We start from the raw sequence: 27,580 nt of genomic DNA, 5'->3' as shown, positions 1-27,580 counted from the left end.
CACTTCCTGGTCTCAGAAGCAGAGAGGATGTATTGAGATTCAGGTTTTAAAGGATGAAACCCTTGTTTAAGTCACTAGACTATTCAGGTTGGGGAGCACTGACTTGGGAGTGGTATAGCCACTTGTAGCCAGGAGTGCACACTGACAGTACCACTCAGCCCATTTTGTGTTGCATAATCATAGAGGCAAGGGCTGAAAGAATAGCAGTCTCATGCTATTTTTTCCTATAGCAGAGAGACAATAAAAGAAAATCAGCTTGTCTTGCAAGTTGCGCTAGAAATTGGCAGAAGAGGAGAATTTCCAGAAGTTAGATCCATAGTTTCATCTAAAAAGTATGAGCTGGGGGGCTGGGAAGTTGGCTCAGTGGTGGAGTGCTTGCCTCGCATGCATGAGGCCCTGGGTTCAATTCCTCAGCACCACATAAGCAGAAAAAAGCCGGAAATGGCACTGTGGCTCAAGTGGTAGAGTGCTAGCCTTGAGCTGAAGAGCTGAAGGACAGCGCCCAGGCCCCGAGTTCAGACCCCAAGACTGGACCCTTCCCCTCCAAACAAAGTATGAGCTGGTATGGATCAAGAGCTCTCCAGGCAGGTTGGGCCTTAAGTACTTCTAGTAGCCACAAGCAGTTTTCTCTCAGGTTCATTTGTTCGGCATGAGTGGCTGTTTTTTGTTTTGTTTTTTTTTGTTTGGTTTTTAGATTCCAAACAATTTAATGTTCTAAATATTTTAACACAACTATCAAGGTACTGGACAGAAACAATGGAAAAGATTTTTTGTTATTTAAGTAAGGAGAATTGCTTCCTGAGTATGCTATAAAGCTGAAGACCATAAAGGAAAATACTGACAGAAAGATTTTCATTCCTATAAGATTTTTTTTAAAAATTGTGATTAAGTGATTACATAATTTCCCAGATTTCACAGTATTGTGGAATAATGGTACTCATTTAAAGTCACAAGCTCATTCTAACTTTCCTGGAGCAAATTGTCTATCATGGTCTATAACATATAATGGTGTATACATATATATCATACATGTGATCAGCAGCATGGAGATATTTAGTAGTGGTTCGACCAGATGAGTGGAAGTTCTTTGTTTCTTAAGTCCTGTTAATTTTGTTGTATTACCTAACATTTTGGATTTAACATCCACTTATCAGGGAGACCATGTACCATTTGTCTCTTTGCTCTTGGCTTATCTCGCTCAACATGATTTCTTTTAGCTCCATCCATTTCCCTGCAAGTGCCATTATTTTGTCATTTCTAATGGTTGCATAATATTCCATTGTGTATAGATACCACAATTTTTGGATCCATTCATCTGTCGTGGGGCATCTGGGTTGTTTCCATATCCTAGCTATTGTGAACAGTGCTGCAATAAACATGGAGGTGCATGTGTCCTTGTATATTGGTTCCTGTTGTTCAGGGTAGATGCCTAGAAGTGGTATGACTAGGTTGTAAGGGAGGTCAATCTTTAGCTTTCTAAGGACCCTCCAGACTGCATTCCAAAGTGGTTGTATAAATGTACATTCCCACCAGCAGTGTAATAGGGTTCCTCTTTCTCCACATCCCCTCCAGCATTTGTCATTGGCTGATTTGTGGATGTGGGACATTCTGACTGGGGTAAGGTGGTATCTCAGGGTTGTCTTTATTTGCATTTCCTTCACAGCCAGGGATGGTGAACATTTCCTCATGTGTTTCTTTGCCATTTTTATTTCTTCATCTGAGAAGTCCCTCTTTAGTTCCCTTGCCCATTTAGTAATTGGTTTGTTAGGTTTGAGAGGGATTAGTTTCTTGAGTTCCCTGTATATACTGGATGTTAACCCCTTGTCTGATATATTGCTGGTAAATATTTTTTCCCAATTAGTTGGTTGTCTTTCTAGCTTGGTTGCGATAGATTTAGCTGTGCAGAAGCTTTTTATTTTAAGGTAGTCCCATTTGTCGAGTCTCTCTCCAATTTGTTCTGACCCTGGGACTCTGTTCAGGAAGTTCCTTCCTGTGCCTATTAGTTCAGGTGTTTCTCCTACTCTGTCCTGCAGTAGTTTCAGAGATTCAGGTTTAATGTTAAGGTCTTTAATCCATTTTGAGTTGATGTTGGTGCATGGTGATAGGCTGGGGTCCACTTTTAGTTTTCTGCATGTGGCCACCCAGTTTTCCCAGCACCAGTGGTTGAAGAGGCTGTGTTTCTTCCATTGTATATATTAGGCTCCTTTGTCGAATATCAGCTGTCTGTAGGCCTGTGGATTTATTTCTGGATCTTCTATTCTATTCCATTGGTCTTCAGGTCTGTTTTTGTTCTGCCTTGATCTTTAAATGACATTTTCCCTGTATTTCTTCACATTGGGCATCTTGTTTCCAAATGGTCTCTTCTTTGGAGAATATCAGTCACACTGAATTAAGATCCACCATAATATACCATCTTAACTTGATTACCTCTATTAAAACATTGTTTCTGAATAATTCATACTTGGAGGTACTGGGCATTGGGGCTTAAATATGACTATGGGAGACAAAATCCAACCCATAGCATCCTACCCTTGTCATGTTCTTTCCATGTGGAAAAGATATTCATACGTCCCAACATCATAATCATTCTAAAATTCTAAGTTCAAAATCCCACCTAAATATCCAAAGTGCCAAAACTCATCATCTAAATCATCCTTATTAGTTCTAAGTGAGATTGGGAGAATGTTTCATCTGGTAGCAAAATTATTTATAAGTCTGCCTCCAAAATACAATGTTGGGATCTGATATTTTACCAGTCCTTAAGTGAGAGAGTGAAAGGAATAAAGGATTCATGGGTCTCTGTTATGTTTGAAACCTAGGAGGGAAGATTCCCTTAGGTGTGTGGCTAGATACTCTGTTCTCTGGGCTCACCTTCCAATCCTTCCAGGGTGGTGGCCCTATCCTCTGAATTGAAAGAGGGGGGCACCAGCTTGAGATTGTAACACCAGGCTGTCCAGCTTCTGTACCAAGCAATCTTTCTTTCTTCCCTTCCTTTCCCTCCTTCCTCATCCCTCTTCTTCCTTTCCCTTCTCTACTCTTCCCCAGCCCTTCCTCCCTCCCTTTCCTTTTCCCATTCATTCTCCTTTGCCTACACTTTCCTTATCCCCTCCCCACTCTTCCTCTCTCTTCCTCCTCATTTATCTTTTTCTTAAAACACTTCTGCAGCCAACTAGTGCTGTGTACTGGCTCACTTCCTAGAGTCCTGGAAGCCCAACAGCCCTACCTTTAGTCCACCCATCTTTGTCCTCCACAGTCCAAGCTAACAGTGCATCTGTTCAGGTGGTTGAACACCACAATCTTGGTTTTCTCTCCATAGACATTTTTGTCTCTTTTTATTTTTATTTTTTGATGTAAGTATGGTGAGGCTGAGAATTTTTCAAATGTTCAAGGTTTCTTGTTGCTTAACAATTCTTTCTTCATTTTATCTCTCTTCTCTCACATGTTAGTATGCACAGCAAGGAGAAAACAAACGACCTTTAATACTTTGCTATATCCTCAGGTCAGTGTCTGAGTTCATTGCTTACAACACAATGGAACACATTTCAGCTAATCTTCCCTCCATATTTCCAATAGTTCATCCCTCATTTCCATCTTAAACACTGGAAGTATCTTGTATTTTTCATATTTCTAGTACCATTCTGTTTAGGACAGTATATTGCTTTTCAACAGTGATTGGAGCTTTCTTTACAGCTCTCCTCTTTTCCATGATTGGAGCTTTCTTTACAGCTCTCCTCTTTTCCATTTGGATCCCTTCCTCATCACAATTGCCTATTTCCACCAATAATCTCTTCAAAGCAATCTATACTTTTTCTAGTATATATCTCAAAACTCTTCTAATCACATCTATTATTCAATTCCAAAGCCACACCTTCATTTCCAGGCATCTGCAGCGGTGTCCCTTTTCTATTAGCAACATATGCATTAACTTCCTATACATACTGCAACAAATCGTCAAGTGAGAGACACAGGCAATATACCTTTCTTGTTTCACCTGCTGTGGGCTAAAAGTCTGAGAGCAACCTGATGTCTGAAGGTGATGAGATAGCATCAGTTCCTCACCTGTGACCTCTCCTTTTTGGCTCTCTGGAATTCCTTGGCTTAATCAGATATCACCTTGATTTCTGCCTTTATCATGACATGGCATTCTTGCTGTCCTTTCCTAGAGCAAGCAGGTCACTACATTTACATGCTTTTTTCTAAGGATACCCATCATATTGGATCAGGATCCACCTTAATGATCTTATTTAAATTATGTGTTCTCTGTAAAGATTCTGTCGCTAAGCCAGGTTACATTTGAAGGTACGAGGGTTCCTCTCAGTAATACATTCTAAGCAAGTCCTAGAAGTTGTCAAGAGCTTCAAACATAGGTTAGTTTTTTTTATGTTGTTAAATAAAACACAGTCTTAGGCTGGTGTTTATTAACTGTTTAGTTGATTAGCATTTATTGGGTTGCTAGGATGTGCCGGGCGTAATTTGTTTTAGCATCATCTGAATAAGAAACAATTTGCACATGTACGTTCCATACCCTTAAGTTCAAAGCTAACACTTTCCCCTAATAGGAATTTAGTAAACAGAACACAGCAGTATTAAGTAGGACCTGAAACTTTATTACATAAACTATTGACAAATAATAAAAATTGGTGGTCACCAATCTTTTATATGTGTCATATGACAGAAACTTCAGAATAAGTTTTATGAACTTCATTACTTTGATATTATAAGTGATTACAATTTCCTCCTTTGGAGTCTTAAATCCTCCCAATGGGGGACAATGGGTTCATGGGCGCACCTATTACTGCATAAAAAATTCACAAGAATTTACCTAAGTGTATATAATTCCATTTTTAAAAGTACTTTAAAAAGAATTTGGCTAGCTCACTCCTAAAACCTAACCACTTACGAGGCTGAGATCTGAGGATCACAGTTCAAAGACAGGAAAGTCCATGAGACTCTTATCTCCAATTAACCAGAAAAAAGAAAAGCCGAAAGTGGAGCTATGGGTCAAGGGATAGAGTGCTATTCTATTCTTGCTGTTCAAGTAAAAAAGTGCAAAAAAAAAAAAAAAAACCTTAGGAACAGTGCCTGGGCCCTGAGTTCTAGCCCCAGGACTGCCACACAAAAGAAAAAGAAGACAAAGAATTTGCACAATTTCAATATTGTTTGGTTAAGCCTGCACATTTTATTTTGCTCATTGAAGTTTTATCCTGCAAAGGGTCTAAAGATCCACTGGATTCCTAGTAGGTTCACATTAAAAAAAAAAGATACAAGAATAGCATTTTGGCTGCTGGAGATAAAGTGAAATGGAAATGCACTCTCTGCTTTTAGGGAATTTACAGTGAGGATGAAGAAGGAGGAAGGGGACAGGTAATACAAAAAGAAACCATGAGCAGAATTTTAGCAATAGTAAGAGCTCAATGCGGGAGAAGCAGATGCCAAAGAGGAGCCAGACGTAGGGCAGACCTGGTCAAGGATCCTTGCAGAGAGACCAGGCACTGGGAGATGGAGGTAGGGAAGCCTGGTTATTATCCCTGAGTAACCAGATGGCTGGTACAGCTGGAGTTAAATAAGGAGAACATTCCTGTTGTGTTCAATGAGAAAAGTTAGAGAAACAAGAGAAACCATTTCCCGAAGAACATGTAAGCAAGAGTAATAACTTTCAATTTTATGAAGTATATTGGCACATCCATTGGAGAGTTTCAAAAATTTATATTAAAATATAGATCCTTAACCACTTATGTATAGTTCTGGGGTATTAAGTACATTCTCATTATGTACTGCCATCACTACCATCTGTCCACAAAACAACTTCTGTAATGAAAACCCTGTGCTGATCATATGCCCTCTCCTGATATTTTCCAGTTCCCCAGCATCAAAGATGTCTATGCAGAGGAGTCCATGACACATGTATCACATTAAAAAAAACACTGGACTTCATTTATTAAAATGTGGAGAAAATGAAGCCAGGGAAAAACAGAGACACTACAGGAAACCAGTTAGCAAACACTGTTGATGAGAGCATTTGGAAGGTATAGTGTGAGGTTGACAATGGGATCAGGCAGTTTATCAGACACAGATGGCATAGCACAGGTATGAGGGAGGGAATGTTAAGTCTGAATCACCTCTTTGACATCCAGTAGAGATATCAAACAGTTGTGTGCAGAGTTCAGAGTTCAGGGAAAAGGCCAGTGTGGATATTTGACAGTTATGACAGATTTAAAGTCATAGGAATGGATGAGACCATCAAAGGAGTTAATGAAGATGAACTCTGGGAGCACTCAATCACCAGGAACCTTCCTCTTTCAGAAGTTAAGCTGAGAGGAAGAAGTTGCTGTGCATGCTTTAGCCAGTGCTACTTAGGGACCTTGTGGTGTAGGAATGTAGATCTGGGCTAGGAAAAAGAAGCAAAGTTACAGAGTATAAATACTATTGTAACGTGTTAGCCAGGTCATACTGGGTCTGGTTAAGAGAGAGTAGCAGTCTCCCCTGCTTTGAAAGCAGTCAGTACACATTATTAAACTTAATATAATACTCATTTAAGGAAAGTAGTAAATACTTCGTTTTAGAAAGACTTTGAGTTTCTTGTGTTCCCACATGTTAACCAAACTTCATTTTTTTAGCCATAAGATACAATTATATTTACATTATATCTCAATCACTAGTTGATGGATTGATCATTTAAACTTTAAGAAATGGTCTAAAATCAAGCTCAACAATTACATAGTTTTTGACTAGGCATGGTGCCACATGTCTGTAATCCCAGCACTCTGAGATTGAGGCAGGAAGAGCATGATTTCAGGCTAGCCTGGGTTGTTTAGTGAGATGCTACCTGAAAAAAAACTGAAAAAAAATAGAAAAACATTTAAAAATGATGTATCTGTTATACTTTTAGGTTCAAGTAAAAGTTTTCCAAATTTTTTAAGTGATCTTAACATTTTTTGCTTTAGGTGATTTGAGTGTTCAAGAGTTTTATTGTCTTTTAGTATGTTTTGTGAAATATATAGGATACTCTACAGCTTAAGAAAATTGTGCCTCTTCCTCATCCTCCTTCTCCTCCTCTCCTTCCTCCTCCTCTCTCCTCCTTTTCCTCCTCCTCTTCCTCTTCCTCCTCCTCCTTCTCCTCTTCTTCCTCCTTCACTTCTTCCTCTTCTATCTTATTGTTTCTCACCAGCATCCTATGCCTTCAGTAGTACTCTAGATAATGAGTGATGGAAATATTGAATGTGACTTGTCTTAGATTTCAGTGCTTTTAGCAGTTTTATAAGTTTCTAATTATTTGGATTATCTGGAAATCTTTGATTCCTTCATTGAAGAAAATAAATTGGAGAAAAAAGTAATTTTTGCACGTGCTTCTCCGAAATACTCAAATTTGGGAAATAGGAAAGGGGAAGCATCTAGAGATGAATAGAATAAGAATTTGCAGCATTAGCAAATGACACCGGAACTGTGAATGTGTGGTGCATTCTTGCTGTGGCTTATTTTTTTTTCTCCTCTGCTAGGAGACCCATTCTGATGATGTGTGTAATCCTCACCACACTCCCGAGCTTCAGCTTCTCTATAGCTGTGACGGAGGTATGGAGCTCTCCTTTCTTCTGCAAGATTTGGAGGTCTTAGAAGCGTGCTTGTTGGAATTTGTGGGAGGAACACACCCCCAATGCCCATGTTCAACTTTACTTCATCCCTTCTTCTTCCAAACTGTGAGAGAGGTGGTTGAAAGTATGAAGACCATGGTTATGTCTGTGATTGTACAGCATTCAGTTACACAAAGAATTACTTTCTTTTGGCTTTGTGTGTAAGAGGCAGGGACGCAATTTGGAAATAATTTTTTTTTAAAGTAAGGAATTTGAAAACTGATCTATGCTGCTTATTTTTTCTTAGTAATTTGATGCTTTCCATGATTTTTTTTCTTGTTTCTAAATGGAATATAACAATGCTCAAAGGAACAACCTCTTCCACACTAAGATTTTTGACAAGTGCTGTAGACATGGTGTTTACTTGGAAATAACCTAATGAAATATGGTTTCAATGGGACTCCACTCTAATACATTGAACTTTTAGGCTGTGGGAACTTGATTATCTGTGACAGTCAAAAAAGAATGCTATTTTTTTTTTTTACACATAGTCTTGGTATGTAGTTCCAGTTGGCCTAGAACTTGCTATGTAGCAAGCCTGACCTCAAACTCATAGCCTTCTCTCTTCTGCCTCCTAAGTGGTAGGCTCTGATTTTTTGGTAAAATGTTGGGAAATAGGAAGGCAAGTATCTTGGGAGGTTTCCAAACACTTCAGAAAGTCTGTTTGCCATCTCTCAATGTTTAGCATTTTGAAATGAGACCATATCTAAAGTTTTAACTTTTTGTTGTTGTTATTTTCTATGATTAGTCACCCATTACAGATTTTTCTTCCTTCTTTTCCTTAAATTGCCATTGAAATGAGACATACAAACAAAAGAATATAAAAGTATAAATATATAATATCAATGGAATATCACCAAGCAAGTTCCTGGACAAACATGACTGAGGTCAAGAAATACACCTTCGCTAGCTCCACGCACGCTTCTTATAGTAACTCCTACTCTCTTCCCCAAAGATAGTTTCTACTACTTCTCAATAGTTTGCCTGTTCTTGAATTTTGTGAAAGGGCAGATAAACTTTTAGATTTTATTTATCTGCGAAATGGTTTATAGCTGGCTTACTTAAAAAGCTAGCATGAGGATCATTCATGCTTTAATATGTAGTTGCAACCCATCCATTTTCATGGCTGTAGAGTATTTGAGTTTTTGAAGATATTACAATTCTTTTATGCATTTCTAAATTGCTGGGGATCAAATTCAGAGCTTCCTTCATGAAAAGCACGTGCTCTATCTTTAAGCTGGTATCACATGCTCTACCCTACTTGATGTCACAATTTATCTGTTCTTTCTTTTTTTTGGGTAGTCATAGGTTTCAAACTCAGGGCCTGACACTTGATAAGTAGGCACCCTGATACTTGGAAGCCATATACCCAGTCCCTTTTTTCTAGTGCCAGAACTAAAGCTTGAACTCAAACTCTTGCACTCTCATTTGTTTTTTTTTTTTTTCACTCATAGCTGGTGCTTTACTGCTTGAGCCTTGTCCCCAGTTCTGACCGTTTTTAGGTTTTATTTATTTATTTTAATGTATTTATTGCTATTGTAAAGTTGATATACAAAGGGGTTATGCCTATATAACTCAGATAAAGAAGACACTTCCTTTTGAATGATGAATTTTGACTTTTTGCTGGTTAATTGGGGATGAGAATCTCTCAGGTTTGTCTAACTAGGCTGTTTCTGAATTGTGATCCTCAGAGCTCAACTTCCTGAGTAACTAGGATTATAGCCATGAGACACCAGCACTTTGCTAATTCCATTCTTGATGTCCATTTTTGGCTGTTACAAATAACATTACTGGAAGCAGGATTGAACTGTCTTGTGTGCACATGTAAACATATTTCAGTTGGTTAAATACCTACACATAAAATCTGGAGACTATGCTATTTTCTGTTCTCCTTTAAATTCGTTCTCTATCCGGAACTGATTCTATTTGTCTGGTTATATTTGTCTGAGGTTTTACCTTTGCTGTGAGTTGGGTGTGCTTATCTGTAATTTGTATCTAGGCTTTCTGCTCTGTCTCGTTACCCAGTTTCACCTCCTTGTGCTAACCAGATGCTTCCCTATCTTGGTAATCATTGGGTTGTAACCAAATAGTCTTACTTCCTTCTAGCAGTTCTTGTCCTTTGTATTTCCATATAAATTTTAGAATCTGCCATAGAAGTATTGATTAAGGATGCATTGAATGATATCATATTTACAGAATCTTATTTTCTAATTATGTCATTGGTATTTTACAATAATTCATCTACTGGGGGGATTCTCTCCATAAACGATCATGTAGTCTACACATAATATTTCAATGTTCTTTCTTTCTCCCTTACAATGTTGCATAGACAAAAATTGGTGTCTTTGTCTTGTTCAGACTTCAGATGGATGCCTTCCAATATTTCACCATTAATGTGATGAACGCTGTATGGAAGTTCATCTACTTAGGTGAATCCTTATTACATCCTTACAAAAGACTCAGTATTGTGAAGTTGAGAACCAAAAAGCTACAAACCAAACTTTGATGTCTTTAATAAATGCACCTATAATTACATTAGAATTCTATGCAGATCATTAAGAGAAATTTTGAATGAACAAAGTATAATAATTTAATGAGTTTAAATGGTTCTCTACAAACAGGTTCAAAAGAATGTCAATGGCTCCACTGTGGACCTGCTGCCGGATTCCTTACCTGACCTGCCAGTTTCTCTGGTTATCTTATCCTTGATCCTTGTTGACATTATTGAAAAACTGAGGCTCTACCCTCTTAGAGGGAGCCAAAAGTGTAAGTATTCTTTTAAATATATTTTTAAAAGTTGCACATACCTTTCTACCTCTCTGTTGCCTGTTACCTGATGACAGATTTCCTGATACCTTTTCTTAGGGTGAACATTGCTGATGGATCAAACATGAAGCTGTGCAGATATAACTGTTTCAAGTGTACTCTCATAACTATTCTTAATTACCTTTTGGTAGTACTGATAAATTAAGAAAGCTAACAAATACTGCCAGTAAATTCATTGCTTACCAAGTTATTTATCAGGTTGTTATTTTGGAAACCTACAAAGCTGTTTGGGGCGCTGCTATTGAAGCTGCTATTGAAGGGGAGAGAAGGTCTTTTGAGTGGAAGGAGGTTGAATTGGTTTCTCTAGAGGCCCACCCCCTCAACCAGATCAACACGATTCTTGTTTAGTTAGCAGTTCTTTTATGTAAGATTTCATCTGGAGCAAAGAAGGTTCTATTTTGAAAACCATCAATCTAGGACTTCATTTAGAGCTATAGACTGTACCTGGTTCTAGGACACTGTTAATGTTATCATCTCAGGCCCGGCTCCCTGGGAATGTGATGGCGCCCCCTAGAGCAAGAGCCAGCCTCTGTCTGGTCCCTGGTGCTCTGGGCTAATTCAGTTTTTAATTGTGCTGATGGGGTTCCAAGAAGTTCAAGGCACAACACGGATGAAAAACACAACCTTTTCAAAATTCTGTCTTTTAAAACATTATTTTTTGGCAGTGCTTAGGTTTAAACTCAGGATCTCACACTTAAGTGCTCTGTCGCTTGAGCCAAGCCCCAGCTCTTTTTTTTGCTTTAATTTTCAGATAGGCTCTCATGATTTTTGCCTTGGATAGTCTCAGAAAATGGGATCCTCTTACTTTGTCTTCCAGTGGACTGGGATTACACATATGTATCAACTTTTTTTTAGTTGGTCATGGAGCTTGAACTCAGGGTCTGGGTGCTGTCCCCGAGCTTTTGTACTCAAGGCAACTGCACTTTGAGGCACAGTTCCACTTTCAGTTTTGGGATGGGTAATTGGAGATAAGAGCCTCACACTTTCCTGCCCAGCCTGGATTTGAAGCAGGATCCTCAAATCTCAGCTTCCTGAGTTACTAAGAGTACAGTTGTGAGCCACCAGCACTATTTATTTTGTGTGATAGGGACCAGGACCAACACACAAAAAAATCCTTTTTGTCTGGACTAGGTTCGAACTGCAGTGTTGCCAATCTGCACCTCCCAGATTAGCTAGGATTACAAGAATGCACTACCATGCATATCCCTCAATTCTACGTTTGAATTATTTTATTTCTGATGTTTTATTTTTCTAAAACAACACCGATACATTTTTTAAAAACCTTATAAAATTACAGATAAAAAAGAAAGGGAGATCAACTGTAATCTTTCAAATGAGAGAATTTACAAGTGACACCATCTTGTATATTATTTAGTCAATAAAACTGATTTTTAAGCCAGGCACCAGTGGCTCACATTTGTAATCTTAGTTACTCAGGAAATAGATCTGAGAGGTTCGTGGTTCAAAGCCAGTCAGGATAGGAAAGTCTGTGAGAATCTTATCTCCAATTAACCACCCAAAAAGCCAGCCTTGAGGGGGAAAAAAGGCTCAAGAACAGGGTGTTGGCCCTTCCAGGACCAACACACATACACACACACACACACACATACACACAAATAAATGAAAGCAAACTGGTTTTCAGGCTTTTTCTTAACCATATAGGATGGGAATCATTCTTGTTATCATACCATTTATGTTATTTTTATTGGTTGACTAGTATTTCATTATATCAATGAATCACATGATTTATTTGATTGAAATTTTGTTGTTGACCAACTTCATTTGTTCTGCTGTTAGAAAAGCCAAGGATGTGGTTGGAATAGGGGAGGCTCTGGGAGGGGAGAGAAGCCCTGAGTGGAGCATGCATGTTTTATGTGTGGGTGGACGTTATTTAAAGAGACCCTGTGTTGTTTTGGGGAAGCTAGAAACAACTCTGTGAAGCGATGGGTCAGACCATAGCTGGGGATGGAGAGAGTTAAGTGGTGCTGGATGAGAGCCGAATGATACCAGGATGGTGACTGCACGGTGTCCTCAGAAGACCCAGGGCATCTGCTGGTGCCAGACTTCTTAGCAACTGTGCTGCCAGAAGAAAGTAACTATTATGGGCTAGCTGCTCATGCAGAGAGATATAGAAGAGGGTCACCAGGGGATGGTAGAGATACTGCAAGATGGTAAGAGTAGGTTGACCGCCGGAGAGTTATGTGCAGTCAGAGCCCACTCTCGGGGATGAGGTCAACAGGCTATTTGAGTGGAACACCTCAGCGCTCCACACAGGAGGTGGTTTCTTCTGTCGCTTCAGTGAGTGTGCCAGGTGTAGGGCTGGCAGGGTGAGGCTTTCAACTAAATCTGCTCACCAGGGCCCTGGGCCAGTTCCTTCTGTGCAGTCTCTTTAATACCCAGACATGTGGGCCAAGCGCAGAGGGATCTCAGCAGTGTAGACCATTAGTTCCTCAGGCAGCATTGCTGACTTAGGGTCTGCAGAAGATGTTACGGTTTCTGATAGGTATATTCACATGGCTTTCTCCAAAGAATGTTCCCATTTCTCCTCCCAACACGAATGTAAGATAGGACCCACTTTTCTTCCACCTTGTGATTTATTCCATTTTATCTTTATCAATTTCATAGTCAAAGACAGTATCTTACTACTTTCCCAATATGCTTTTTTTTAAAAAGTAGTAGTTGCTTTAAATTTTTTCATAAATTTACCGGTGCTTTGTGCTTTTTGATTTTTTAAGTTTTGGAGTCAGGTCTCACTATGTCACATAGGCTGGCTTCAGGCTTGGGAACTGGATCATAGGCAGGTACCACCATGCCCGGCTTCCAGTATGTATTTCTTACAAAAATCAAATATTGTTTTTGATCCATTTTTCTATTGGTATATTTCTTCCCCTGCCTTAAAAAAAAACTAGGGCTTCATTAGCTTTATATACATTAACGACTCTGGGTTTTGCTATGTCATAGATAGAGTATATGCTGTGGAGTTTATCAATTGCCTTCCAATTTTACTGTGGATTTGATATGGAGAATTTCTAATTTTGACATCATCCTGTGCACTTGTCCCTTACCCATTCTCTTTTTTATTACTGTAAGTGAAAATTATTATTTATTCTCTCAAGAAAGTTTAATGAAGAAAAGTTTAATTCCCTATAGCACACAAATTGTTTAACTTATGAATATCCAATAAATTAAATATGATAGTCACCACACTAATTTACTTGAGCTGGCCAAATTTGTTGACTTTTGTCTCCATAGGATTTCTGTTCACTTTTTCTTGGAGTTATAATATATAGAAATCACTTACTAGATGGGGCTGGGAAGGTGGCTCAGTGGTAGAGCGCTTGCCTTGCATGCCTGAGGTCCTGCTATGGATTCCTCAGCACCACCTAAGCAAAAAGAAAAAAGCCGGAAGTGGCGCTGTGGCTCAAGTGGTAGAGTGCTAGCCTTGAGCTGAAGAGCTGAGAGATAGCGCCTAGGCCCAGAGTTCAGGCCCCACGACCAGACCCCCCCCCCCCCCCGCCAAAAAAAACCTGAAAAAAATCACTTACTAGAGTACTTTAAATCTATAAGTGTACCATCACCCAAATGAACTGAAGTAGCATTTCTGGGATGGGACTTAGATATGTGTAGATTATTTTAAAAAAGAAGATCTTGGTAAATGATTGTAATTTTATATCTGAAATGAAGAGCAATGGCTCCCACTCATTTTTTTGTTTGTTTGTTTGTTTTTGATCATGGGGCTTGAACTCTGGGCGTGGGCGCTGTCCCTCAGTTTTTCAGCTCAAGGCCAGCGCTCTACCACTTGAGCCACAGCACCACTTGCTCCCACTCCTGACTATACCTTTGTATCAACTAAGTTGTTTTTATAGTTTTTAAACATCTAGGTGGAACCCCCAGATCATCAAATCATGTTTGAAGAATGGGACTCAGGCACTGGTAACTTCAGGAGTGGGGAGAAAAGAAACGAGCAGTTGATACCCAATAATGCTCTGGTTTCATTGATAAATAGGAAGCACATATTTTGCTGGTTAGAGTGGAGAAGTTGGAAGAGAAGCGTGAAGAGGGTGGGGGAGGAATTGTGAGGACTGGGTATGACATGGGCTAGAGGCAGAGTGGTAGGCTTATGAGCAATGTTGAGGGTACAGCAAAGAGTAGAGCCAGGGATTGAGTGAATCCAAAAATCCTTGGTATTCTCCAGTGATCTGGAGACATCAGAGCATGGATGGCAGGAAAAGCAAAACTGTAGATGGATGCAAATTTAGAACCATGCAGCAGTTGAAAGGAGAACAGAGGGGGAGGGACTCTTTTTTTTTTCTCCAGAATAAAATGGATGGCATTTTGAGTTCCTCTTTGTTTCTTTTTAAGAAATAGCTTATTGTACAATACGAGCCCAGGGTGAATTGGGTTTCCATAATGTGTTGTTTTGCAATGTGCTCCAGGACAAATATGAGGAACACTGTGTTCACCACCAGGCCCAGAAGGGAGATTATTTCCTTCCTTTCCCTCCCTTTGCTATGTAGAAGAAGGAAGTTTTGGGACTTAAACTTAGGGGACTTGAACCCCCTTGATCCACAGCTTCACTTCTGGCTTTTTGGTGCAGCTTTTTGGTGATTAATTGCAGAGAAGAGTCTTGTGGACTTTATTGCTCAGGCTGGTTTCAAACTGCTATCCTCACCTATCAGCCTCCTGAATAGTTCATAGTTTTTAATAAAATACCAGTTGTCAGATGAGATGGGCTGTGTGCATTGGCCCAAGAACTACCCAGAGGTAGTTCTATGCCAGTGGACAAAGAGCAGAAGATGCTACCAAATATAAAAGTCTTCAGTTATGGCTCCACTTGATCTGGACAGCGATTTTCACCCCGTGTTATCAGATTATTCCTTTTCTCCTAAGCAGGCAAGAAAAAAAAATGTGAATAGCTGAGCATGTGAAATGAGACAGGAGAATTATGGGATTACTTTTGAAATGCATATTTTAGAGAGACTGAATAAGGGAAATACAAACAATGGGACCTGCATTTGTTTAGCACACCAAGCCTCACTTTGTACAGGATCATTCAGCACACAAAGCTTTCCTCCACCCCAGTTTGAATGACAGGAGGAGATCACTAGCCTCTCAAGAGCAAAGTTATTCTTGTTTTAGATGGACAGGAGTTGGTTGCCAGCATAATGTGCAAATACTCTTGGTCATTTTGTTTCTGTTGATCTGTGGGAACATTGTTCTGCTCAAGCTTTGCTTGCACTGCTCTTTTAGGACACCAGTCCCCCTATTTCCGGGCATATGCATGGGCTCTTGGTGAGGTGGGGTAAGAGTTGCTTCCTATGAACTCACCATTTCTTGGAATCACACATCAGCCCTTTTCTCTCCTTGCCGGGTGACCCCAGTGGTGTTTGAGAGGCTTCCACAATCTTTGATCCATGGCCACTGGGGCTGGTGCCATCTCTCTGCCTGGGTCTGCTGGCTATGCAGGTGCCAGGCCAGGCTGGCACACTCTGATGGGCTTACTGCCATGTCACATCTCCTCTTACTCTTGAGCTATGCAGGCCCCTAAGCTGCGCTGCCAGGTTTTCCAGGGCTTGTTCATAGGATCGGTGCTATGGCCCAGGACTGGGGCCATGTGCAATCTGAGTGTTTGTCCCTATGCAGGACACCAAAGTCCTTCTGCCTGTTGAATCTCAGGGGTGATGTTTGGCCAAGCTTGAATGCTTTGGTACCCTTGCCAGAGTGTCCTGAAAGACCCCAGGAAAGAAATTCCTCCTGTCTTTTTTCCTCCCTCCCCAGTAAATTTTCATGGTGAGTCTGTTCTGTACCAATAGCAGGTACCCTACTAGATGTCGGGGTAGTAATCATGAGTAAAGCCCAGCATAGGCCCCCTTTCATGGAGCTCTAAGGTTCAGGGGGAAAGATGTTCCTACCCTAGTGATTATGTGAGAGCAAAGCCAAGCGAGGGGGCTGAGGCAGTGGATTCGGTTCCCTCCCATTTGTGCCAACTCAACACCAAGTTAGGGCTCAGACTGTGATTCTGAGATGTAGCCTGTGTCTGAGCACTTAAGCCCATAAGCATTTATCTAAATAGAAGTATGTCTACAGAACATATTTTGATTAAGAATTTCTGTAATTTGTAAATACTTAGCATTTGAGAACATTTGAGAGTGTAGGCTGGGGATGATGGCTCATGCTGATAATCCAGGTTATTTGAGGGATAGTTTGGTAGTGTGAGGCCAGCAAAAAAATTATCAAGACCTCACCCCAACCAATAGATGGGCATGATAGTGTACACTTGCTATCTCAGCTATGCAAGACACAGGAATAGGAAGATTGTGGTCGCAGCCAGGCCAGGCATAAATATAAGACCTTATCCCTCAAAAATAACTGAAACAAAAAGGGCTGGAGGCAAAGTTCAAGTGGTAGAGCTACCACCTAGCAAACAGAAGTCCCACAGTTCTACAGTATGTAGCAATGATAATATTTTTTCATATTTTTCTGTTTACATTTTACTGGAATACATTCTGTTTGTCTGTCTGTCTGAAGTACTGGGGTTTGAACAATAAGGTCCCAAGCTTCCTAGCAGGTGCAGGTGCTTAACACTTGAGCCACATCCCCAACCTTTTCTGCTCTGTATGATCTTGTGGCTCTGTCCATGCTAGCTTTAGACTGTGATCCTTCTTCCTATTGCCTCCTGAGTACCTGTTGTGTGTGTGTGTGTGTGTGTGTGTGTGTGTGTGTGTGTGTGTGAAATGGATAGCAGTGGGGCTGGGAAGGTGGCTCAGTGGTAGAGCGCTTGCCTTGCATGCATGAGTCCCTGGGTTCGATTCCTCAGCACCACATAAGCAAAAAGAAAAAAGCCGGAAGTGGCGCTGTGGCTCAAGTGGTAGAGTGCTAGCCTTGAGCTGAAGAGCTGAGGGACAGTGCCCAGGCCCAGAGTTCAAGCCCCACGACCAGACCCCCCCCCAAAAAAAAGAAAGAAATGGATAGCAGTAAGGGAACTTGAAGAATTTAGCATTCATTATTTTGTATTTGATATGCTTCTGGTTGAACCTGCCTAGGAAGAGACATCATAACTAACAGAAATGTGTAATATCATGATTTCCACTTCTACATATAGTAAATTAAATCATACTCTCTAGTTAACACATATATCCACTGTGGAGAAACAGCAAAACATTCCCAATAGAAAGCTGAAATTAGGTTAGAACATTTTGTCAGTCTTTGAAAGTAGAATAGTTTAAAATTCATGAGCAAGTTCTAGTGCTTCTTGCATTAGATGAGTCTCTAAATTAATGGTTGTGGGAAACCCTTCTTTAACCCTCTCCCCCTCCCGCTGTATGTTCAGACAAATAAGTTCTCCTTAAATCTTTAGATTGCATACAATCCAGAAATGACACATTTACTTGTTTTCAGATTCATGCAATGCATGGCATGAAACTGAAACTGAGTTCTAGAGTTTTTATATTTTTTGATGTCAGTAGAGTATCTTTGGTATAACAAACTCCCAAGAATGTATGCCTATGTGTACTTTTCCATGTCTATGTGTACTTATCTTGGATGCATCAACATCATCATCATCGTTGTTGTCATTGTCATCATCATTTGATGAAACAGTCTTGAGACTCAGTACTACTATGGAGAGGTCAGTGTTTAACCACTGCTTCTCGGGGCAATAATATGAATGGGGGAAAGTGATTTGTAGTGTTGCCAGTTTCATTGGTGAAAATTCTCCCACTGTGACCAATCCCAAGCCATCAAGGTAATGCAACTTAATGCGAGGATCTCTTTATTAACTGGAGGTAAGTTGTCTCCACATCTACAAATATTACTTCTGTGGGCTGGCACTATTCTTGTGGTGCGGACAGGGAAATAGGAAAAACCAACTCATGATCTTGTTAAGACACTAGTGTGACACTGTTTCTCAAACTTTTGGACATTTTCCCCTCCCCCAATATGTGCTGTGCTTGTGCAACAATGTAACCTTAGCCAATACCTAGCCATTTGTAATCACTCACTACTATCTATACTCAGTCATTTTAAAGCAGGCAATTATATTGCTACTTTGTATTTGTTTAACATATATATGACTCTTCGGGGTCAAGATAAATGTGTTAGGTGCTTTCTAGATACTCATTCCTTCTGCACAGCACCCATGTACAGCAAGCAGCCATTCTCTTTCATGGCATTTATGGCTCTATTACTTGTCTTCCTTACCTCTGTAAGTATGTAGTATCAAAACAACACCATCAGAACATTCCCCTGCATATTGTATTCTAATTTATTGCCCCATTCCTTCTTATTCTCTACTAAAAGAATCATGATCAACAGTGTTTTGTATCTTTCATTTGCTGTCTTAAATATTATTCTAAAAGGATCATTAATTTGCTTCTCTCAGATTCTTCCCTTCCCCCTCCACTGCCCCCTCCCGCCCCCCCCAGTGTCATGTGTCATGAATTAATCATCATCTTAGTTTTCTTTAGAACATTTTATGTTCAGGAAAAATAGAATTTGGTCACTGCTATTCAAGAGTAGTCAGGCATCTGACTTTCTGAGAAATTTAGGAGTTGTCTTTAGTTCTTTAGAATGAAGTGAGCATCAGCTGCCCCCTCTGACCTTACTATGTCCTCATTGTCTTCTCTTTTCCTCTTTCTCTTCCTCAGACCTCTGAAAAGGCTTTCCATCATACATAAATGAAATCTAAAATGTTTATCTGGTCCCCAAAGGCTCTAGTTAATCTATCTCCAACAGATACATTGTTGAAGGCTTTGGGAGTCAAGTTCTGTTTTTTCTACTTACTAGCACTGTGACCTTGGCAACAGTTCTTAATCTTCTGTTCCTCAGTTTACTGATTATCAGAATGGGAACATATGTTACAGGCACCCTAGTATTTCTAGAAATTTTATATATGTGAAAGTTTTAGAACAGGAACTGATACATAGAAACAACATAGTAAATGTCAATTCCTTTCTCCTCACCTCCTTAACTGCTCCTCAGAGTCTCTCGACTCTAAGCTAGCTAGGAGTGCAAGTCCCTTTCCATTGGTCACTTAATTAATTCCTACGTGTGCTTAATTACCACACCTCAGATGTGACTCCTAAGACTCCCTGGGTTAATTTGGATTTCCTGAGACAGTGAAATAAGTTACTGAACTTACTGACCACCCAGCACACCACTCTGCACCTCTGAATCCAACCAAGTGTGGAGCAAAGATATTTGAAAAAAAAGCAAGAAACAACATTGCATCTGAACTGAATACATACAGACTTTTCTTGTTATTCTGACAATCCAGCATAATATGCTATGCATAACATTTCCAATGCACTAAGCATTTTGAGTAACCTGGAGATGATATGCAGGACAAAAGAAGATGGGTATACTTTACATGCAAATACTACATCGCTTCTTATAAGGGACTTGAGTATCCCTGGATTTGGGTTCCCTTGGGCATTGCAGATACTAATCCCAAGAGAGCTGATGGTGCTTTGCCTTTGAAGTCCTACCACCATTTATTATTCTAGCCACACTAGTGTGAATATAGGAGACCAAGAGTCACCAAGGTGGGGCCTGTTTTCATTCTATTTGCTACATTCTATTTGGCTGAAGTCTAGCTTAGGTAAGTGATGTGTAGTACTACACTTGTCTGCTTCTAACAGACAGTGGTATGTGTGTGTATGGGGGGGGGTAACTTACTTTATTCTTGGTATGTTTTTACATGCCTTTTCTTGTAGCTCCCCTTTCTTTCTTCATTTTATTTAGATAATGTACTTTCTTGGTAAGAGGAGCGCATGTTGCCTATAAAGTGCTTCGGTACTGACTTGTTGTGTTATATTTTCTCCAGGAAAGCTATAAAAAACTTCGGGGGAACTAATTATAGGTGGAAATAAATGAACAGAACTATAGAAAATGGGTAGAAGTTACCTACTTAGCCATTTGTTATCAAAGTAAGGTTTTATTTCCCTCCCTCTCCTCTCTTTCTTCCTTTTCTTTTATCCTTTCTTTCCTCTCTTTCCTTCCTTTATTTTTTTCTTGTACTTGGGACTGAACTGAAGGCCTCCCCTGTTCTACCACTTGACCCATATTTCTAGCTCCTTTCACTATAATTATATATAATATGAATAACATATATAATGTATTATATCATATTTTAGTATCAAATCACATTATATTATATAATATACAATTATATTATGTAATATATAATCTTACAATATTTATAATTATATAATATGTTGTATATTATATTCCACATATATTTAAGTATATATATATTATATTTTTTTTCAGAGGCTGGGGACTGCATTTCATTCAATGTCATGTCATCAGCACCTGGCATGATATCTGCACACAGGTCTTGATAAACATTGATTGACATAGTTAATAGAATATAAAAGTCTGTCACTGATAAATACAAATGTTAATTTTCTCCAAACAAGTGTTCTTCTATTTCTCTAACTGAGAAGGGAGTTTGTCATCTCCTGGCATTCTCGTATATTCCAGGAGGAACTGTGCTTCCTGCTGTCAGGTGAGAATTGGTGTCAGGGGAATTGAGTAATAGAGGTAACCCCTCCCCAGGGGATACTGGAATGGAATATTGGGGCTATGGAAGAGGTGTTGTAAAGCCACAATCAGTACTACCATTTTTGCAGAACAAGCTTTCAAACTGTGAAGCAACAGGATTAACAGCAGACTATTAATCTTCTTGCTCACTAGTGAATCACTTATAGAATATTGGTGCTATGGAAGAGGTGTTGTAAAGCCACAATCAGTACTACCATTTTTGCAGAACAAGCTTTCAAACTGTGAAGCAACAGGATTAACAGCAGACTATTAATCTTTTTGCTCACTAGTGAATCACTTATAGACAAGAGCCACAAATGGTAACAATCTGCAATCCTTAAAGAAGCACCAAGGAAACACCTGCATGTTAATTCTCAGTCTTGAATTTAGGTACAACATGTCATATTTCATTTCATATTCAGTTTTTAAACACAATTTGAATTCATTATTCTTAGGTAGAGTCTTTCTGACTTTGCCCAGGCCATCCTTGGACTTTGATTCTCCTACTTCTATATCCTGAGAATCTGGGATTACAAAGTGAGACACTCAAGCCTAGTCCCAATGTTTTCTTAATTACTTAATTTGCACAGTTAACAAGAAAGACATTTCATCCAGTAGCACAGATCTTGGAATGACACAGAATGCTGCTATTTTTTTTTTGTATCAGAGCATGACCAATCCTGCTAAACTGGGGAGACATACAAAATTCCCAGCCAAATCAACCAAAGGCACATGGATTGAGAACTCATATCTCATCAAAATAATCTCTGGCCATAAAATAAATGCAAATTAAAACAACATTGAGATTCCACTTAACCCTAGTTAGAATGGCCATTGTCAAGAAAAAGATGCTCGTGGGGATGTGGGCCAAAACGGAAGGCTAGCTATTACAGTGTTGGTGGAAATGTAAACTGGTTCAACCTCTTTGGAAAGCAGTATGGAGGTTCCTCAAAAGTCTAAACATAGAGCTTTCCTATGACCCAGCAATTCCACTCCTGGGCCTTTATTCAATAGGCCACAAAAAAAGGCTACACTAACGTTATACCAGCACAACCATGTTCACTGCAGCATCGTTTACTATAGTCAAGATATAGAATCAACTCAAATGCCCCTCAATGGATGAATGGATCAAGAAAATATGGTATATATGCATCATGGAGTTCTATGCTTCCATCAGAAAGAATGACATTGCCCATTCATAAGAAAATGGAAAGGCTTGGAAAAAATTATATTAAGCAAAGTCAGACCCAAAGAAACATAGGTTGCATTATCTCTCTCATTTGTGGTAACTAGACTGTACCTATAAATCTACAAGTAAACACACTGGATGGTAAAAGACAAAAAAATACACTTGGATATGATAAATTGTGGAAAAAATAACTGTATTGTCAAAGCTCATAGAACTAATAAATGTTAGAATGTGTGACTTTAACTAAGCATCACTATCCCACAATACTGTGAAATTTGGGAAATTATGTAATCACTTAATCACTGTCTCTAGACAGTCACACAGTGAGACTAAAGGAGGATATTCTTAGGAGAGGATCATAAAGGCTCAATAACTATATTCATATGATCATATAGAATGATATTTATTGAAATGAACTCCAAAAAATGAGAACAAGAGGTTTTTTTCTTTATTGTTGTTTCTGTTTTGTTTATCTCTAGTCTTGTTTGTTAGTTTGTCTGTCTTTGGGAGGGTAAGAAAGGGCACAGAAATGGTGGGACAAAGGGTAGACAAATGCAGCAGTGATACTAGACATTATGCTGAAAATGAACTATACAACTTGTGGATGGGGCTGGGAGGTAAAAAGTGGAAGAAAGTGAAGGAAAAGGTGACATTGTCCAAAAAGAAATGTGCTCATTACCTAACGTATGTAACTGTCATCTCCCTGTACATCACCTTGGAATAACAATTTTAAAACATCAAACTTGAGATAATAATTCATTGCTCAGATAATATAACTCTCACTGACTGTGTAGAAAATGTCAATGAATCACTTCTTAGATGGCCACTTCCTGGCCTTGAAACTGTGCTGATTTTGCAGTCATCTTTCAGGAACTGCCTGATACGCTGTGTTCTCATAGTTGGCAAAGGGAGTTTGATTTTCATTCACATAGCTTTTTCTACTAAGAGAGGGAAAGTTCTGTAGACCATAGCATACTTTTTATTTTTTTTATTGTGAACATACTGTACAGAGGGGTTACAATTACATGGGCAAGATAATGAGTACATTTCTTATCAAGCATTGTAGCCTCCTCCCTTGTTTCCCCTTCCCATCCCTTCCCATCCTCCCCCCACCCCTCCAATCTTCCCCCACCCCCACACCAAAGTTGTAAAGTTAGTTTTTCGACATAACGACTTGTACATCTCATTGTTGCAATGGGTCCTCCTGTAATGATTTGTTTTTTTCCCTTCCCCTCCACATATACCAACATCATATATAGTGAAAGCAGGGGTTATACCATGGGGGAGGGACATGCAAAGCAACAAAGACATAATCTTATAAATATGTTAAAAACAATCGCATGAAAGATCTCTCTCTCTCTCTCTCTCTCTCTCTCTCTCTCTCTCTCTCTCTTGTCATCATGGGGCTTGAGCTCTAGACCTGGGAGCTGTCCCTGAGCAATTCAGCTCAAGCATAGCATACTTTTAAAAGAGATTTCTTCCTCCTCCTTTTAATAACTGTCAGTATATATTTTTCTGTCTTCTTTGACTATTGCATTAGAATAAGACCCACACAAATTACCATGACTTCTAAAGTAAAGATGTTTCTAAGGGTTAGGAGCCATAGTATTTTCTTATGAATGATTCAAACCAGAAGTAATGTCTCATTAAGTCAGAACTTAATTCTTTTTTCGTTTATAAAGGTACTCAGTTCAAGTTTATTTATTTATTTACTTATTTTGACTGAACTCAGGGCACAGCACCTCCTAAGTAGGTTCTCTTACAGTTTCATGCCTGCAGCCCTGCCATTTGTTGGTTATTTTCATATGCAATCTTGTTTCCTGTTGAGGGAGTGTCTGGGAAATGTCCACCAATGTTATACTTCTGGATAGCCAAGATAACAGAAATGCCACCATATCTAGCTTTTTGTTGAGAAAAGGGGGTCTCATGAAGTATTTTTCTGTCTGCACTGTCCTGAAATCTCTGATACAATATTACTGCTCTTCAAGTACCTAGGATTACAGGTGTGAACTACTAGGACCTGGCTAAGCTTAATTTTTTAAAAATAGCTAATGATAGGTAAAACAACATAGGCTTATTGTATAACCGAGCATTTGATCGATTAGTCATTAAGCAAAATATATTTTAAATATTTTCACTTTCAGCTCAATATAGTTCAACACATTTTTATTGACTCTGCCATTTTGACCTTTAGAACTATTCTGTCCGATGACTCTCTAAGTTCTGTCTTATCAGGTAATATGGAGGCTCAGCATGTTTGCTGAGTAAACTTAGTCAAGGTCAATGAATTCTTAGCAACAGAAATGGTGTACGAGGGCAAATGTTTGAAAAAGAAAGCTGTTACTTTCATGTATAAAAATAATGCCCCTGTAGCTCAATGTGGCACTTTCCTGACCTGTGCAAGGCCCCAATGTCCATCTCTAGCAAGAAACCCACCAGCCCCACTAACAAAAAGTGATATTAATACTATGCATTTGTGAGTCCCTTCATAATCCCCAATCTCAGCATACTCAAAGACACACACACACACACACACACACACACACACACACACACACACGTTGTATAAACACAACAATGCCTTACATCAAATGCCCCCCATGGTCGGATGATTTGTGTGTTGCCAATGTAGTCTGATGGCTGGGTACAGGTGCTTTATACTAATCGGTCCTACTGATCAGCTTTACAAATCTTGAATTCAGCCTGTTGCTCCTCCCTGTGAAACCTCGAAAGGTCAAATAGGCTCCCTGCCCTTCAACACCAAACTCTCCACCCAGAGAAGTGGTGTGTGGTGATCCCCATGACAAAAATGATGATGTTGGACTAGTGAACTGTTAGACTCATTTAATTTTATGATACTCCTATGCTTTATAATTAGCTCATGATATCTTCTTGCCTTTAGGTAATAGCAGCTATAAAATCAAGGGTTTGTCAGCTGGAGTCAACCAGATCTAGGTGTGAGTTCCCCCTCTATCCATTCCTAACTCTGTATTCAATCCAAGCATCATTAATTCCATGGGCCTCAGGTTGCTTGATATGTCTGGAGGATAAACAAAATAATGCCTGAAGTAGTGCTTAGCTCAGTACCCCGTAGTGGCTTTTATGATGAAATGGTAAACATGACTCAGGATCCATATCTATGAAATACCTAGGTACTGAGAACCTTCTCCACACACAGCAACTTTAGCAAGGCTGCCCTGAGAAGGAGGAGTATGGTACAGAGAGGGTAATGATCAAGAAGCATGGTGCACACAAATAGAATTTCTGAAAGGAAAAGGAAGGACCTCCTCCACTTCTGCATTTTTTTTCAGTGTTTGGTTATTTTTCCATGTGCCTCCAATAGAAAACAGGTACAGTTTTATTTTGATTTCAAGTTTGGATTTTATGTTGTAACAGTATGTATGTATGTGTGTGCCTACCTACCATCTATTCTCTGTCATCTATCTATGTATCTGTCTATCTAGTTTCTTTGTTTTTAATACAGGGTCTCACTGTGCAGCCCATGCTTGTCTCAAACTCACACTCTTCCTGCCTCAGTTGTTTGAGTGCTGCCATTACAGGTGTATGGTACTGCATCTGGCTTAATAACATTTAAATGAAGGAATATTGCATTTTACACATTAAAACACGAATAAATCGATTTATTGCAGGTTCCGAAGATGCATACATCCATACGAGTTCTTTGCAACAGATAAAGACTGTGACGGATCAAGTGAGGCAAAATGAAGAGAACCTAGCACCTTCCCAGGCAGCCAAGACCACCCCTGAGGTGCAGCCACAGAGGCGGGCTCATGTACTAACAGGACCCCGGGAGCCCTACTTTCACTCTGGAGTTCTGAGGACGATGTCACGGAGAGATGTCCGTGCAGATATATTCCTGTGGAGCTTTCTGCTGTGGTCTGACACTATAGAAATGGTGCGCGTGGCTGGTCACCCTGCCGTGTACAAGTCAGGCTGGCTGTACCCAGTCTACATATTCAGTTTTATTTCTCTCCTTCGAATAATATTCACGCCCCAGAACCCCCTTCTGAGCACTTCAGGCATACTCCTGCAGGATTTGCCCTTTGTGTTTGTTAGGCTTAGTTTAATCATCGTCCTGGGGACAATCACACCTATTTTAGGACTTTGTAAAAATGTGCTAGTGACATTCTCATATATTTACTTCAATTATCTAACCAAACTCAGGCCTTTCTCTTCCTTTGAAATATCTCCATAATAAGAGGAAAACTTTCAAGATTAGAAGACCTCTTTGCTATGCCTATATGCACATTTGTAATCTTTTTACTGAGACATGAATATTTGCATTATATAAAGAATGAAAAATAGATGGAAGAGAAAAAATATTTTTTTAAGCTAGCTTCTCTGTTTATCTGTTTTTATATAGACAAATGGTGCTAGATTTCAGTAAAGTTGTATTTTTACCAATTGGCCTCCATGGGCTGCTAGAACATGTTAGAAGTTGCATCTTAATTAATTGATTTTAATGAGTTACATTACTGAATTTTTTCTACAACATTGTTTAAGTCTTTTTAAAAAATGGGAGCATGGTTTTATTTCCACGTTAGCTAAAAAGTAAGATTTTATACATGACTTATGTAAATATGAGCATAGGATGAACTGATTAAAATTGGTTTTAAGATAGATCCCATAAAGTGAATGAGTAAATGTTAGATTATACTTGTTTAAAAATCTGGAGGCTGAGCTGGGGTTTAGGGGGTCACACTGTAATCCTAGCAACTCAGGAGGCTCACAGCAGCGGAGGATCACGATTTGAAGGAAGCCCAGGCAGGAAAGTCTATGAGATTTATCTCCAGTTAATTACCAAAATGTAGAAGGAGAGCTATGGCTCAAGTGGAAGAGCATCAGCCTTTGAGCAAAATGCTCAGGGACAGTGTTTAGGCCCTGAGTTCAAACCCCAGTACTGACACACATGTGCACACACACACACACACACACACACACACACACATCTGAAAGGTGTAGATTTAGGGTTTACTTCACATTGGAACCATATATTTTTTTTCCATGTGTAGGCTTTGCTTTGAATTCAGACTGCTTTAGACATGAAAAGCAATTTAGTGTTACAGATACCTGATTCACTTTAAGGCTGAATTGTTGTGCTGATATTGAACTACAAACTTGAGTGTTATTTGGTATAATGAAGTCAAAGTACAACCATAAGACCGAGATAAAATTATATAGTAAGAACCATAAATCAATGATGTAGATGTCACAGTACAAGAACAATTTATTGGTGGAATTTGATACATTATATACACTACACTACTCGTAAACTGACATGTTTGAATTAAAAGTCCTTTAAGGGGCTGGGAAGGTAGCTCAGTGGTAGAATGCTTGCCTTGCAAACATGAGGCCCTGGATTTGATTCTTCAGC

The 27,580-nt window shown here is 39.4% G+C and overlaps 1 protein-coding gene across 1 annotated transcript in view; it reads left to right on the top strand.

Moving 5' to 3' along the window:
- Tmem236 (transmembrane protein 236) overlaps positions 1–26,817 on the top strand; it is a 37,283-nt gene extending 10,466 nt beyond the window's left edge. The window contains exons 2-4 of the mRNA XM_013014646.1: positions 7,497–7,569; positions 10,250–10,394; positions 25,836–26,817. Coding sequence (XP_012870100.1) covers positions 7,497–7,569; positions 10,250–10,394; positions 25,836–26,401 — 784 coding nt within the window. The 3' untranslated portion in view covers positions 26,402–26,817. The remainder of the gene's footprint in view (positions 1–7,496; positions 7,570–10,249; positions 10,395–25,835) is intronic.
- The last annotated feature ends 763 nt before the right edge of the window (positions 26,818–27,580 follow it).

Source organism: Dipodomys ordii, unplaced genomic scaffold (genome assembly GCF_000151885.1).
Source record: "Dipodomys ordii isolate 6190 unplaced genomic scaffold, Dord_2.0 Scaffold24, whole genome shotgun sequence".
Lineage (NCBI taxonomy): Eukaryota > Metazoa > Chordata > Mammalia > Rodentia > Heteromyidae > Dipodomys > Dipodomys ordii.
The sequence above is the reverse complement of the archived record's forward strand: the minus strand, read 5'-3'. Positions and strand labels throughout refer to the sequence as shown.